The sequence below is a fragment of the Scyliorhinus torazame genome, chromosome 9 (assembly GCF_047496885.1).
Source record: "Scyliorhinus torazame isolate Kashiwa2021f chromosome 9, sScyTor2.1, whole genome shotgun sequence".
Lineage (NCBI taxonomy): Eukaryota > Metazoa > Chordata > Chondrichthyes > Carcharhiniformes > Scyliorhinidae > Scyliorhinus > Scyliorhinus torazame.
The window spans coordinates 185,091,292-185,106,803 of record NC_092715.1 but is presented as its reverse complement, the minus strand read 5'-3'; the positions used below and the strand labels follow the sequence as shown (position 1 = coordinate 185,106,803).

At 46.3% G+C, this 15,512-nt stretch overlaps 1 protein-coding gene across 1 annotated transcript in view; it reads right to left on the bottom strand.

The window, feature by feature from the left end:
* The window catches only part of LOC140430134 (very low-density lipoprotein receptor-like), a 53,936-nt gene that overhangs the window by 16,644 nt on the left and 21,780 nt on the right, over window positions 1-15,512 (bottom strand). The window contains exons 14-21 of the mRNA XM_072517645.1: window positions 14,419-14,544; window positions 12,889-13,011; window positions 12,139-12,507; window positions 6,222-6,344; window positions 6,030-6,146; window positions 3,639-3,758; window positions 2,521-2,649; window positions 1,790-1,961 (exon numbers count right to left, since the gene is read on the bottom strand). Of these exons, the coding sequence (XP_072373746.1) occupies window positions 1,790-1,961; window positions 2,521-2,649; window positions 3,639-3,758; window positions 6,030-6,146; window positions 6,222-6,344; window positions 12,139-12,507; window positions 12,889-13,011; window positions 14,419-14,544 (1,279 nt within the window). The remainder of the gene's footprint in view (window positions 1-1,789; window positions 1,962-2,520; window positions 2,650-3,638; window positions 3,759-6,029; window positions 6,147-6,221; window positions 6,345-12,138; window positions 12,508-12,888; window positions 13,012-14,418; window positions 14,545-15,512) is intronic.

Below are 15,512 nucleotides of genomic sequence, written 5' to 3'. Positions count from 1 at the left end.
ATTGCCGTTCTCACCGAGGAACTACGCCACAAGCCCGGTGGTGGTAGCTACACTGAAGATTTAGGGACAGTGGAGACGACACAGGGGAAAGACTGGAGCATTGGGGGGGTCCCCGATAAGAAACAACCATAGGTTTGCCCCGGGGGGAATGGATGGGGGATATGGAATATGGCAAAGAGCAGGAATAACGCAACTGAAAGATCTGTTTGTGGATGGGAAGTTCGCGAGTCTGGGAGCGCTGACCGAGAAATACGGGTTGCCCCAAGGGAATGCATTCAGGTATATGCAATTGAGGGCTTTTGCGAGGCAACAGGTGAGGGAATTTCCGCAGCTCCCGACACAAGAGGTGCAGGACAGAGTGATCTCAAAGAAATGGGTGGGGGATGGTAAGGTGTCAGATATATATAGGGAAATGAGGGACGAAGGGGAGACTATGGTGGATGAACTAAAAGGGAAATGGGAAGAAGAGCTGGGGGAGGGGCTGTGGGCAGATGCCCTAAGCAGGGTAAACTCGTCGTCCTCGTGTGCCAGGCTAAGCCTAATTCAGTTTAAGGTATTACACAGGGCACATATGACTGGAACACGGATCAGTAACTTTTTTGGGGTGGAGGATAGGTGTGCGAGGTGCTCGAGAAGCCCAGCGAATCATACCCATATGTTTTGGTCATGCCCGGCACTACAGGGGTTTTGGATGGGGGTGACAAAGGCGCTTTCAAAAGTAGTAAGAGTCCGGGTCGAACCAAGCTGGGGGTTGGCTATATTTGGGGTTGCACAAGAGCCGGGAGTGCAGGAGGCGAGAGAGGCCGATGTTTTGGCCTTTGCGTCCCTAGTAGCCCGGCGCAGGATATTATTAATGTGGAAAGAAGCCAAGCCCCCGGGGGTGGAGACCTGGATAAATGACATGGCGGGGTTCATAAAGCTAGAGCGGATTAAGTTCGTCCTAAGGGGGTCGGCTCAAGGGTTCACCAGGCGGTGGCAACCGTTCGTCGAATATCTTGCGGATAGATAGATGGGGGGGAAAAAGAAGGCAGCAGCAGCAGCCCAGGATTTTGGGGGGGGGGGGGGGGGGGGGTGTAGCCTGTGACAAGGCAGTTGCCAATTAGGGCTAGTTTTCATTTTTGTTATTTAATATTTATTTATTTTTTGTTTTTTGTTTATATAAAATAGGTCATTGTTATCGGTGTTGTTATAATGTTGTGTAAAGGATGCACAATGTACTGTGTTGGTTGACCAAAAATTTCAATAAAATATTTATTAAAAAAAAAATGAATGAGTGGGTTCTTTCAGGGGCGGCAGACAAATGAGAGAAGTGTGGGCAGGGACCAGTGAATACGCACATGTTCAGGGGCTGGAGATTCTGGGCAGGTGTTTGTGGCACGAGCAAGGATAGTGGGGGAGGCAGTTGTGTTGAACCCTTTGGTAGCAATATTTGGGATATTTGGAGAAGCCAGAGCTGATGGAGGGGAGGAAGGCAGACGTTGTGGCCTTAGTCTCGGATTGGCCGGTGCCGAATTTTATTGGAGTGGCAGTCAACAACGCCAGCGGGGGTAGCCGCTGGAAAAGATCAAATAAGAGTTAAGGGGTTCAGCAGAGGGTTGCAAGGCCAAGGTGGGGTATGTTCTTGTGTTTGAGGAGTTGTTTATCTCGGGAGGACGGGGGGGGGGGGGGGGGGGCGAAAAAAGGGAGAAAAAAATTCTACAAACAGTATAGTTGCGTTTAAAAGTTTATTTCCCCGAATTGTTTAGAAGTTTGGAATAAAATACATTAAAATTACTTCACTATTCATTACCTGAAAATTGCTTGCTGACCCAAGTCAGCCCAGAATATTCTCTGCTCTGCAATATCTGCATCCAGTGCTACAGCATTTCTCAGCTGTGCAACTACCTGGGTATACTCTTGGTGATGCAGTCCTAGCTTCCGGATATCATGGCGATTTGTGAAGATCAAATAAGGCTCTTTGCCTAGAAAGTATGACATTTGCATTAGAGGACAAATATCGCATTTATATTAGAGGACAAAATCAGTCAAACATTTATGAAATCAACTCGTAACAGCTTTTACTTGGGAGTCCCAAATTCAGACTAAATTCCATAGTGAGATCTGGTTTCCATGCATGCCCCAAATGACAAGATTGCCAACACGTAGATTTGTTTAGTGCATTTTAGAGACATCAACACATTCTGCTCTTGGATCTCAAATCCCAGCTTCTTAGTCTAGTTAACCCATGAAATCAAAAATATCTGGATTGGTGGGGCATTTCTTGTTTGTAGGGATTGAACCACCCCCCCCCCCCCCCCCCCTACATTTTTCTAAAATGTATAAACAGAGGGTAGCTGGACCATCAACCTTCGGTAATCTCACATCCAAAGTTACCAATTTGAAGGAACAAAAGCTTACTTAGCATCAAAATAATTTACTCCCACATCTCAAGACTTGTAAATTTCCTACTTGGACATCAAATTAATCTACTGTTAGAAAGCTGCACCCCAAATGTTGGGAAGTCATTTTTGTTCTACTTACCTCCTACTGCTTTGCAGGCGTGATTGGTTGCATCCATACGATATCCTGCAAAGCACTCACATTTAAAGCTTCCTTTTATATTAATGCAAATTTGACTGCAGGCACCAGGATTCTGACACTCATCAGTATCTAAAACAATTAAAAATCAAGGTTCTTATTTGTGCAAATGAGGCAAAGATTTTGACCAGCAGATTTCTAACTAGTGAATCTGGGTATCCAACCAATACATGGTTTCAGAAAGTGACTGTCGCTACCTCCCAACATATTCAGATCATTTCTATGTTTTTACTCGAGTGATAGTGTACCCAAACAGGCGCCGGAATGTGGCGACTAGGGGCTTTTCACTAACTGAATTGCAGTGTTAATGTAAGCTTACTTGTGACAATAAAGATTACCCAGAGATCAATGAAACTGCAACCTACATAGTTGGACATGTCCCAATTGTGACTAACTTTGGCAAAATATTGGTGCCCAACTTTCTTGAATCACTGCAGAAGGTACACTTCCAATAATGTTAAATAGGTAGGAAGTTCCAGAATTTTGACCAGTGAAGCAGTGTCCAAGTCAGAATTGTACATTGGCAAAATCTATTACATTTCCCTGTTGGCTTGATCCCAGAGTAAAAAAATAAGTTTGCAACTACTGCCCAAGAAGCCTCGGCAAGTAGCTACTGTGTCTTACAACTACAAGCTGTGGTGGAGGCCTTGGAAAGTCAGTCATTCGCTGTTGTACCCCAGCAGGACATAGGCCACCAGAGTCTAATTCACCATTTGATAAGACCATGACTGATCTGACAATCCTCAATCCCATGCTATGCCCAATATAACCCTCAATTCTCTTATTGGTTAAAAATCTGTAACTTCGACCACTCACCACCCTGGCCTCAGGAGCAAAAATTCCACAGATACAATCCCCAGAAGAAATATCTTATCTGTCTTAAAACTTTACTTGCTGCAGTTGGTCATTGGTGGAAGATCAATCAACCATCGAAATGTAGACCATTGCCTGGCATTTGGGAGTCAGAGCACTCTTCGCCCATCATCTCTCCCTTCCCCCACCTCCCAAAAAAAGCCTACGTTATGTCAACAAAGCCTGTATTACGTCAACAACTCAATTACCTTCACAAGTTGTCACATTGATCAACTCAAAGCCAGCAGGACAGTCACATTCATAACCAATGGCAAGATCCCGGCAGATGTGAGAACAACCTCCATTGTTCACTCGGCATTCATTTAGATCTGCAGAGAGAAAGAATAATTGAATCTCCCAGGCTAACCTTTCCCTTTAGAAATTTAAAACTAGAAAATTTTTGTAGAAGGTGTCGCTAGATATATCACTAGCTATATTTAGATTTACCACCAAAAATCAGTTCCAGCTACTTGTACAAAAGAGGACGATTATGTAGAGGGGTCAGTGATCAGAGAGGGAGAGGGGTCAGTGATCAGAGAGGGAGAGGGGTCAGTGATCAGAGAGGGAGAGGGGTCAGTGATCAGAGAGGGAGAGGGGTCAGTGATCAGAGAGGGAGAGGGGTCAGTGATCAGAGAGGGAGAGGGAGAGGGGTCAGTGATCAGAGAGGGAGAGGGAGAGGGAGAGGGAGAGGGAGAGGGAGAGGGAGAGGGAGAGGGAGAGGGAGAGGGAGAGGGAGAGGGAGAGGGAGAGGGAGAGGGAGAGGGAGAGGGAGAGGGAGAGGGAGAGGGAGAGGGAGAGGGAGAGGGAGAGGGAGAGGGAGAGGGAGAGGGAGAGGGAGAGGGAGAGGGAGAGGGAGAGGGAGAGGGCTAGAGGGTAAAGGGAATAAGTGGTTATATAGAGGCAAAAAAATGAATCAAGGTTTTGAGAAAGCAAATCAGTGAGAACAACAATATTGTCAGATGGCCTGATTTATATTACAAAAACTTTTAAAGCTATAAACAATTTATTAACATTAACTGGGTAAACTATATATAAAACAGATGAACAATATCAAGCATAAGCAACTTCTCGCCAGCTTCCTGGTCAGTCTGCGGTCACCTGACTAACATTCACTTATATACTAATGAGACTCCTAGTGGTCAGTCGGTGAATTACAACACAACCATGATATCACTACAGTACGAAGTCTTACAACACCAGGTTAAAGTCCAACAGGTTTGTTTCGATGTCACTAGCCAGGACAGTTGGTAGGATGTCGCAGGCCAGATGGTGGGGGATGAATGTAATGTGACATGAATCCCAGGTCCCGGTTGAGGCTGCACTCATGTGTGCGGAACTTGGCTATAAGTTTCTGCTCGGCGATTCTGCGTTGTCGCGGGTCCTGAAGGCCGCCTTGGAGAACGCTTACCCGGAGATCAGAGGCTGAATGCCCTTGACTGCTGAAGTGTTCCCCAACTGGAAGGGAACATTCCTGCCTGGTGATTGTTGCGCGATGTCCGTTCATTCGTTGTCGCAGCGTCTGCATGGTCTCGCCAATGTACCACGCTTCGGGACATCCCCCACCATCTGGTCTGCGAAATCCTACCAACTGTCCTGGCTTGGTACAATTCACACCTCTTTAACCTGGGGTTACCCCATCTCTGGATCTGTAAAGATTTAATCACCTGCTAATGCTCGCATTCCAAGCATTGTTTGGCATCTTTGAATTTGTCTATATATGTGTTTCTGGAACAGACCTCTTCATTCACCTGAGGAAGGAGCAGCGCTCCGAAAGCTAGTGACATCGAAACAAACCTGTTGGACTTTAACCTGGTGTTGTAAGACTTCGTACTGTGCTCACCCCAGTCCAACGCCGGCATCTCCACATCATGATATCACTACAGCAGGAAGAGATTTGTGCAGGTTCTGGATGCTCCAAAAAGGGACGAAGACAAGAAGTTGATCAAGCAAATATTGTAACTGGATGATATTTGCAGATGGGTTGAAGCAGGGCAGAGGTGATCAAATGTTTAAGGCAAAAAAGTGCTCAGGTGATGGAAAGGATGTTGGGCCAGAAATGCAGCTTAGGGTTAATAGGATGCAGAAGTTGTGAACTTGAGGCAATATCAGAGGACAGCAGTAAAACAGGTACAGATTGTGGCAGAAGCTTAAAAAAGGTCTCACATGAAGATTTCAGTTCATCCCAGATTGCATGTCACAAGAGAGTTGCACAAGGCAGCGAGGGGCTTCATCAGAAAAAAAAAAACAAAGGGCAGTAATCTGAGCTTTTCCATTTCAGATATTCCCAATGGCAGGGACAGAACAAAATACATTGCTGAGGATACAAACTCAGTTGGGGGGGGGGGGGGGGGGGGAAAGAGAGGGAGCGAGGGAAAAAAAAGAGGGGGAGCGAGGGAAAAAAGAGCGAGGGAAAAAAGAGCGAGGGAAAAAAAAGAGGGAGCGAGGGAAAAAAGAGCGAGGGAAAAAAAAGAGGGAGCGAGGGAAAAAAAAGAGGGAGCGAGGGAGGAGAGATTTAAACATCATCATGGTTGGGATGAACAGGCAACAATTAGAAATTAAGTTCTCAAAATAATTTGGCTATAAAATACAAAGCCACTTACGGCAATATTTGATGGGCTCATCACTCCAGTCCTTACAATCCTGGTGCCGATCACATACTTGGACTTTAGCTATGCACTCTCCACTTTGACATTTGAAGTCGTTTAGTCCTGCACACTCTAGGGAAGGAACAAACCAGGTTAGCAACTTTGAAATGGTGACTTAATTCTGATCCGGTGAACATGGACACTTACCATTCTTGCAGTTAAACTCATCACGGCCATCCGTGCAGTCTTTAAACCCATTACATTGCTTACTTGCTGGAATGCAACTACCATTGCCACATGGGAAGTAATCTGGTTGACATGCTCGAGGAGCTGGAAAAAAAATCAATGACCATCTGGATTTACTGAAAAGCTACAGTATACACAAATTAACATAAACAAGCAAGATAAAAGCAGAATACAAGGCACTTTTGGATGAAATGTTGCCTGAAAATTCAGACTTACCCCAAACAAGAAAGGAAGAGGAAAGGTGCAGTGTGCCAGCAAATGGGAGCTCAAGAGGCCACAGAGCAAGACGAATAAGAAAAAAGGTCAGGAGCAAGCGAATCAGCAGAACGAGGCATCCCCAGCCACCACTGAGAGGGGGAGACAGATGACCCGAACAACAGCCTCCCTCCATCTAGAGATGGAAGTAAGGTATTCCTGATGAAGGAGGCGATCAAAGTAGAGATCCATAGGGCAGTCAAGGTGGTGGTGACAGAGATGCTGGTCACCATGCAGACGACGATTGACGGAATTGGAGACACAAGATTAGAGCTTGAAAAGGCATTAGCGGAGAAGAGCGACAGGATTGTTGCTCTGGAGGCCAAAAAGAGGTTGGTGGCAACCCAGGGAGCCTGGAGGAGAAAGACGATATCAGGAGAATCGGTCTTGGTGCCGAAACATTAAACCGTGGGCCTGACCGAGGGGATCGAGGGCAGCGACCCGACAGACCATGTTGCCCAGATGCTAGGCACCTAGGCGGGAGGGACAGCTTCCAAGCCAGAGATTGACAGGGCACACAGGTGTGGTAGTGTCAGGTATTGCAGTACCCGAGAGGCTGTAGACCATTGGGTAAGCTTGGCAGCTTACCATTGGCTGTTTGGTATGTGGCTCTGCCCTGACAGACAGGGTATAAGAACAGGTGCCGTCCCATCAGCCCTCATTCTGTACCGAAGCTGCTGGGGAACAGATCTAGTCTATTAAAGCCTTCCTCGTCTGAGAGTTTAATTGATCATGCATCAACAGGTCAGCCAAGGAAACCCAGACCAGACAGCAACGAAGGGTGATAATCGCTAAACTGCACAGATACCAGGATCAGGAGAAGAACCTGCAAGACAGACAAACGTGAGTAGCTGGGAAGGACACAGGACATTGGGGCAGACCTGGCGAAGCACAGGGCCAAGTGTAACCATGTGAAATTGGCCCTGTACAAAGTGGAGTAAATTTTGGAATGCTATTCCCAGCCAGGCTAGGAGCAACATTCCAAAGCGAAGGAAAATTTTAAACACCCCAGCAGAGGCAGATGGGTTTGTGCGGATGAACAGCCTGGACAAGGGGCAGCCAAAGCAGCATTGAGGAAGAGGCAGAAGAGAGAAAGTGATGAACAGCATTTACACGGGACAATGTTGCTTCACTGTGAGCAAAAGCACCAGCTCACAGGAAAGGAAGAGGACAGCAGAGCACAGGAAGGGGCAAGAAGCAACAGAGGGAACAGCTATTGAATGGGCAAGATCCGCCCAGGAGTGCGGCCACCGCATTAGCAGGGAAAGCTAGCACAAGGAAGCATGAAAGGGGAACCGCAGCACACCTCCCAATGGAGGGGGAGCATCTGGCAAGGCGAGGTGCCACAATGATAACAATGGTTTCAGATTGGCTTCAGCAGGTAAGGATCAGGTTGAAGGAGCAAAATGGCACCGTAAGCAGCCACTTGAGGGTCCCTGAACAAAGGGAACCCCCAGAGTGCAGGGGCACACCCATGTGATGTACACGCAATGGTGGTCATGTTGGGTGTTCCCTAGACAAAGGGAAACCCTAGAGTGCAGAGGCCCGGCCTCATGGTGAGAACAGTGACAGTGGCCATTTTGGATGGCCCCCCAAACAGAGGGAAACCCTGGAGTGCAGGGGCACATCCACCACATAGGTATGGTTGAACCCAGAGGAAGGGTGGGAAGAAACCAAAAGCCCCCCCACCAGGATTATCACCTGGAAAAGCAGGGGACTCAGCCTAGTGAAAAAGGTCAGAATCTTCGCTCATCTGAGAAGTTTGAAAGCCAACAGTATTCCTCCAAGAGATGTGTCTGAGGGGATAGTACAGACTGTGGGAAGGGCTGGATGGGACAGACCTACCACAAGGGCTGGGGTGGGTGTAGCTACTTTGATAAGAGGACAGTGTTTACAGCACCAAAGACTGTTACTGACAAACTGGGATGGTGCGTCATGATGAGCAGTGTCCCAGACCAGGCTCTGGTAATCCTGGTAAACATTTACACGACCAACTGGGCCGACATGGATTTACAGAGAAGATCATGCCGGAAATCCCACACAGCGACACACTGAGCATATGGGAGTTCGGGGGAGGGGGGAAAAACACTAACTGCGTACGGGACCTATTGACAGATCGATCAGATCCCAGAACAGTGAAGACAGACAGGCATGACAAGGGAACTGGGAACGTTCATGGAGCATGTGGGGGCAGTGGACCCATGACTAGTTCCTATATCCAGGTGAGAAGGAATTCTTGGTCTCCTCACTGGGTACACAAGGTATACATCTGTATCGGCTTCTTTGCACTGGGGAAAATCAGTGTTTCCACAGATAGTCAGAGCAGAATAGTCATCACATGACATGGATAGGAGGTTGAAGACAGGCCTCGCTATACACCTCAGGTGGAGATTGGACACTTGGCCCACAAGGTCTTCTGCCAGAAAACGTCACAGGCCATAGGACAGTGCACTCTCACCTTCCATGTTCTGGGAGGCACTGAAGGTGGTGATTGAGAGATTATAACAGACAAGAGGAGAGAAGGTGGCTAGGCAGCAACTGATGACCTCCAGGGCGGAGGAGAGGTTGAGAGAAGATATTCCGAGGCCTCGATTGTAGAACTTCTGCCCCGGGGGGGGGGGGGGCGTGGAGAGGAGGGAGAGAACATAAAAGCTACAAATGGACTTTAACTTGCTATCCACAGGGAAGGCAGTGCACCAACACAGGGGACCTTCTATGAGCATGGAAGCATGGCTAGCCACCTGCTGGCTCACCAGCTGAGAAAGCAAGCAGCCACAAGAGAAAAAAAAAGTCAAGGACAGCAGAAGTGGACCAGTAGCTGAACGAAAAATGGTCAACAAAACATTGGAGGCCTTCTACTGGGGACTGTACACCTCTAGAGCTCCCCGACGGGGACTTAGATGAAACGGTTCCTAAATGGATTGGACATGCCAGTTATTGGGGACGATGGACGGAGGGAACTGAAAGCACCAAAAGGACTAGGTGAGGTCATAGAGTGCATCAACTCCATGCAGGCAGAGGAAGGTGCAAGCTCCCAGCAGACGGCCAAAAAGCACCCTGCCACCAACGCCAACACAGGCCACCATATCGCTGACACAAAAAAGACAGACCCAGATGGTCACACAGGACTAGATGGGCATTGTCAATTGTAGACAGTGGCTGAATGTGATCCTGACCTTACCTAGGGTGAGAACACCAGAGGTGATGGTCTCCCTGCTCACAGAAAAGGCCTTTGACAGAGTTGAATGGAAGTACCTCCAAGGTACTGGAACAGTTGGGCTGGGGACAGGGTTCACCTGGTGGGTAAAACTCCTGTACGATGACCTCAAGGCACGCACTCAGACCAACACCACCAACTCGGAATACTTCCAGTTGCACAGAGGCAGCAGGCAAGGATGCCCACTGATCCTACTCCCGTTCACCCTGGCAATTGCCCTGTAAGACAAGGCTCTGGAAGGGTACCCAAAGAGGAGGCAGAGAGCCTCACTATGTGGATGAGCTGCTCCTCTACATCTTGGACATGCACAACAGCTTGAAAGAAATCATGAAGCTCCTGGAAGAGTTCGGGGCCTTCTCGGGCTACAAACCTGGGAAAAATGAGGTTTTCCTGATGAACGTGAACAGGGGAGGGGCAGAGCTGGATGGTCTCACATTTACAATAGCCTGAAACAAATTGTGCTACCTGGGAATCCAGAAAGCCCACGACTGGACACTGATCCACCAGTGGGATCCGAGCAGTCTGGCAGAGATAGTTAAAAAGGACCTGCAGAGATGGGATGCACTCCCACTGGTGCAGATGAGATGCACGCAATGCCAAGGATCCTGTTCAGATCCATACTGATCTTCATCAGGGCTTTTTCCAAAGAATAAGTAAAATGATAATGCCGTATGTATGGGGGTGGGGGAAGAATCCACAAATCCCAAAGACAACATTGCAGAGAAGCAGCAGCATGGGCACCTGGCCCTCCTGAACTTGCAATACTACCACTGGGCAGCCACAGCAGAGAGAGTGAGGGGATGAACATGCACTGAACCGAACACTGAATGGCGATGTTGGGGTCATCTTGCATGGAACGACCCTCTGAGCTCTTACAGCACTCCCATCCCCACCTGCAAAACACACATCCAGCCCAGGGATGTTAGAAACGCGAAGAAACTGGAACCAGAGGAGACAACAGGTTAACAGAGGCGTCCACCATGGCCCCCATCTGTGGAAACCATATCTTCCCACCAGCCACGCTAGACACCACATTTACGCAGTGGACAGTAAAGGAGAGAGAAGAAACCGCTAGCAATCAGGGACTTCTACATGGGGGAAGAGCCTGGAACTACTGAACGGACAGGAACTTCGACATTTATAAGTCAAAAACTTTCGAGCCAGGAGAGAGACAATGTTAGCTACCGAACATTGACAATGGAAAGAGGGAACTGCATGGACGGATAGGGATGACTTGGAAAGGGCGAGAGAACCACTGAATGGAACAAGCTGAAGTGGGAGGATGAACTAGGGATGGAAGTAGGTGGGGACTCGAGCAAAGAACCAAGTAGGGCCAACTCCACCACCTCTTGAGCAAGGCTAAGCCTAATGCACTTTAAAGTGGTGCAGAGCACACAAACCAGAAGCCAAATGAACAGGTTCTTCCCAGGAGTAGAGGACAAGTGTGATCAGTGCCAGCAAGGCCCAGCCAACCACATCCACATGTTCTGGCATGCCCCAGGCTTGGTGGGTTTCAGACAGTCTCCTTCGAGGCAATGTCATTTGTTGTGGGGGCGAGTGTGGAGTTGTGCCAAGAGTGGCAGTCTTCAGGGTATCGGACCAGCCAGAACTTGGGAAGAGATGGCCGACGCCCTTGCTTCTAATCATCCGCTGGAGAATTTTGCTCAGCTGGCGATCAACGGCGATCAACGGCACCACCCACAGCTGCAGACCTGTCACAATTGCTCCCTCTGGAAAAGATCAAATATACCTTCAGAGGGTTGGACGTCTGCTTCCACAAAGCTATTCATTAGCCTGTTCCGGGACCCGTTTGAAGCCAATAATGGATAGCAAAGGGGGGGGCAGGAGGACATATACCAGGGCCACAGAAAGTAGACAGGAACAGGGGTGACACCCAAGGAAATGATAGAAGGGTACCCAGAGAGACACTGACAAGGGGGCCTCACAGATACAAGAGCAAAAGAGTGATACATAATCCATCTATGACAGAGGAAGAGCCTAAATACATGGCCCAAAAAGAGTAGGAAAGTGGAGGGGGTGCCACATTGAAAAGGAACAGCATGTAAATTGTGAACAATAACTGTTTCAATCATTTCCTGTACAGTATGCTTCAATAAAAATCTGTCTAAACTAAACCTTCTCCACTTCTCCGGTCCATATATCCCTCAATTCCCATCTTATTAGTGGTCAAACATCACCATATAATGTCATTGGATTTCAGTTACATGCAAAAATTGAAATAGAAGGCCCATTTGACAACCGGTGTAAATTGAAAGGACTGCCTGTGGTAGTCTAAAATATGTCACCACTAGGTTTTGTCCATTGTACACCATTTACTTTATATAAATTTTAAAGGCACTTAACTAAAATCGGTGGTACTAATTTAAAAAAGCATAGACCACTTACGGCAGTTGGCTTCATCACTTCCATCTTTACAGTCAGTATCTCCATCACAGTACCATTGACCATGGATGCATTCACCAGAGTTGCACTGCATTTCATTAGGTGAACAGGTGGCAGATGGAAGCATATGTCCACAGCGTCCTGGAGATTCATCTGATCGGTCAGTACAGTCAACATTAGTGTCACATACCCAGCTCAAAGGGATACATTCAGAGTTATTACACCGAAACTCATGAGGGCCACAGGAGGCTGGTGCACAGTTTCTCTCATCACTTGCATCACCGCAATCATCATCACCATTACAAACAAATGCCATGGAAATGCATCTGGCATTGGCACAGGTAAACTCTTCTGCACTGCAAACAAGGTTCTCTGGAAAAATAAGGTTATTATTACAAACAAGCTTTCAATATTTTGGCAAACCTAGAGGCAAGCAAATTCAACAGCTGAATTTCTTTGAGGGGCAATTCATTGCAAAAACGTTAATCAAAATCTTGTTATGCCAGAATTAGAACATTGCATTTTATTTTAGAAGTGACAGGAAGATACCAGAAAATAGAGGGATCAGAGACTACAGAGACATAAGATCATAGATTCCAAATGAGGTTGACATTAAGTTAGTATTCGGAAGACATTCTATGGTGGTAGCATAATCCACAATAGTTTAAAAGGAAAATATTTCATCAGGATATGAAGCAAACCATTCTGTAACACTTCAACAGCTTTCAAATAATGAGCCTGGCATCTACTTACCACAATCATCCTCATCATTGCCAGTATCACAGTCCTCTACTCCATCACATTTCCAAAAAACTGGAACACATTTTAGTGACCCAGGGCCACAGCTTATTTCATCAAAAGCACAGGTGCTCATGTCTGAAAGAAAAAGACATTAAACCTACCTATATGCAAAACAAGTCATTACGTACCAACATTAGGGCAGAATAAATAAATGAAGACCCTGATTTTGGGCAGTGTAGAGGCGAATTAGAGCAGCAAATGTGATTGCGTACCAGACATTGCACCAGCACCGAAATTCATATATGACCGCTGTGTGGTAGCCAGAAAAACAGCACCCCAAGAGAAAATACCCCACAGCTAACCATTGTACAGCAACAGCAAGAAACCGATTCCATCTATTACTCAATTTTGCGTTGGAGGTAGATCAGGCCCTTGGGTCAGAAAGTGACATCCTTGGTGGAAATGAGTTTTATACACAATACACAGCACAACCCGGATCTAGGATAGCCTTGTTCTTCACCCGATATGCCCATTCATAAATTTGCCAATCCGATCAATCTTGCTAACAATTGTGTACATATATTGCAATAGACAGGAGTGGAGAACCCATGTTCAACCTTTTCCAGATTTCTCAACTACACATTAGACTGCTCAATCTCAAAAATTAGGGAATCCTTACACTGTGGCTGCAGAGTCAAAGATCGAGATGAATTATCTATGTACTGGGAATGGTGTGGATGGACTCATTCCATCAGAAGTAGAACCATGTTGGCAAGCATAACAGCTAGGAGTTAAGGTAACTGCATAAGTTCCTTTAATAATGTCAATGGTCTCCTTCAGCAAATTTATAAATAAGCTTCTCAAATGTAGAGGATTGAAGATGGCCTCTCCAGCAATCCTGTAAAAAGCCTAGCCATTTACTTCCCTTGCAAGCTTGACACAATGGAGCACAGCTGCCCTGCAGGCCTCCTGATCTGATAATTGTTTACTATCTCAAATTCTTGGAATAAAGGCTGCCACTTTCTGACCTGAAAAAACTGCAGTCTACCTCACTTACCCTAGAAAATCAAACAATTTGAAACCCTAGAAAATCAAAACAATTTGAACAGGTTAAGGAACCAGTTTCATGCTGCTACTATACAAGATGGAGGTGCCAGCATTGGACTGGTGTGGGCACAGGAAGAAGTTTTACAATACCCCAACAGGTTTGTTTTGAATCACTAGCTTTTGGAGCACTGCTCCTTCATCAGGGGAGTGGAGAGATGGGCTCGACAAACACAGACAAATTCAATGTTGTGAGATGATATTTTGAATGCACAGTACAGACTGTACTCAACTATTTTATACTGCGATTCCACAATTGGGCAGCACTTGAACAAAGTGCTAAATAGTGTGACATGAACCACCAATTTAAGAGTTCATAACAGTTAATTTACACTTGCTAGAGGGATAGGTTCTTTGCAAACATCTTCCACCACAAATAAAAATCACCTATTCAAGGGTGACAAAACTGAACATTTATATGCAAGAGTAAATACTTACAGCACAGTTTTAAGTTTTCATCAGATCCATCTTCACAGTCAGCATGGCCATCACATTTCAGTTTACTGGGTATGCATTGTCCATTGTGGCACACAAAGTTCGATGCTTCACAGGCTGTTGCGTTAACTACCAAATGAAGCAGCCAATTAAAATAAGTTCCACTCGCAGTATTACGATCATACAGCCCAGTGAGACAATGGGCAATCCAGTAAGAAACAATGGTTTAAGCTGCCAAAGATTCATATGCAGCTGCACTACACCTAGTTGCATTAGCTCCAGCTAGGTGTACCTGGCCAACATGGGCCATCCTACCAGAGATTTATTCCTTTGCTCTTAGTCCACCTCAACTTTAAGACAAGAGTGGATCAATAGTCCAGTATGCCCTATTCTGAGCAACCTAGAAAGGAAGTCAAGATTGAACTGACCAAGAAAAATCAAACATTAGAATTTGATTGCAACATCACAGTTTAGGAAAGAAAATTGGTAATTCACTATTTGCTGCGCTTTGAAAGGTCAAGACTTCCAATTGCATAAGTTCTGGCTTTCTAATGGAACATCCCAAATCTTTCTATCGGCACTGGTGGGTCACTGGATTTTTGCCTTTCCATCATAGTTTGCTCGCCATTTTTCCTGAACTTGCAATAGGGATACTGTGCAAGGAACATTTCCCCAAGAGGTCTTTGGAAGTTTATATACGTCATGGCGGTCTTAATTGTAGTTCCAAATTCACATTCCAACACTGATCAATGACAATCTATTCTTGAGAAACAGGAAGGAGTCCTACAAACTATCCTGCAACCAGGGATCAGAATACCATATGGGGACCTCAGTCTGTTTCCAGATACCAAAGTATTTCAGATCTCAGTTTAGCTTCCCTACGTGATGGAGTAAGATATTATGCAATCATGGTAAATGAAAAGCATTTAAAAGCAAATACTGGAGAAGGAAACCTGGCCTGGACTACATGTGGCTCCAGTATGGTTGACTCAAATGCCCTAGCAAGCCACTATTGTATTCAACCACTACAAATTCACAAAAAAATAAAATGAAACCAGACAGACATCGACCAAACCTACCCCCACAGACCCCACAAA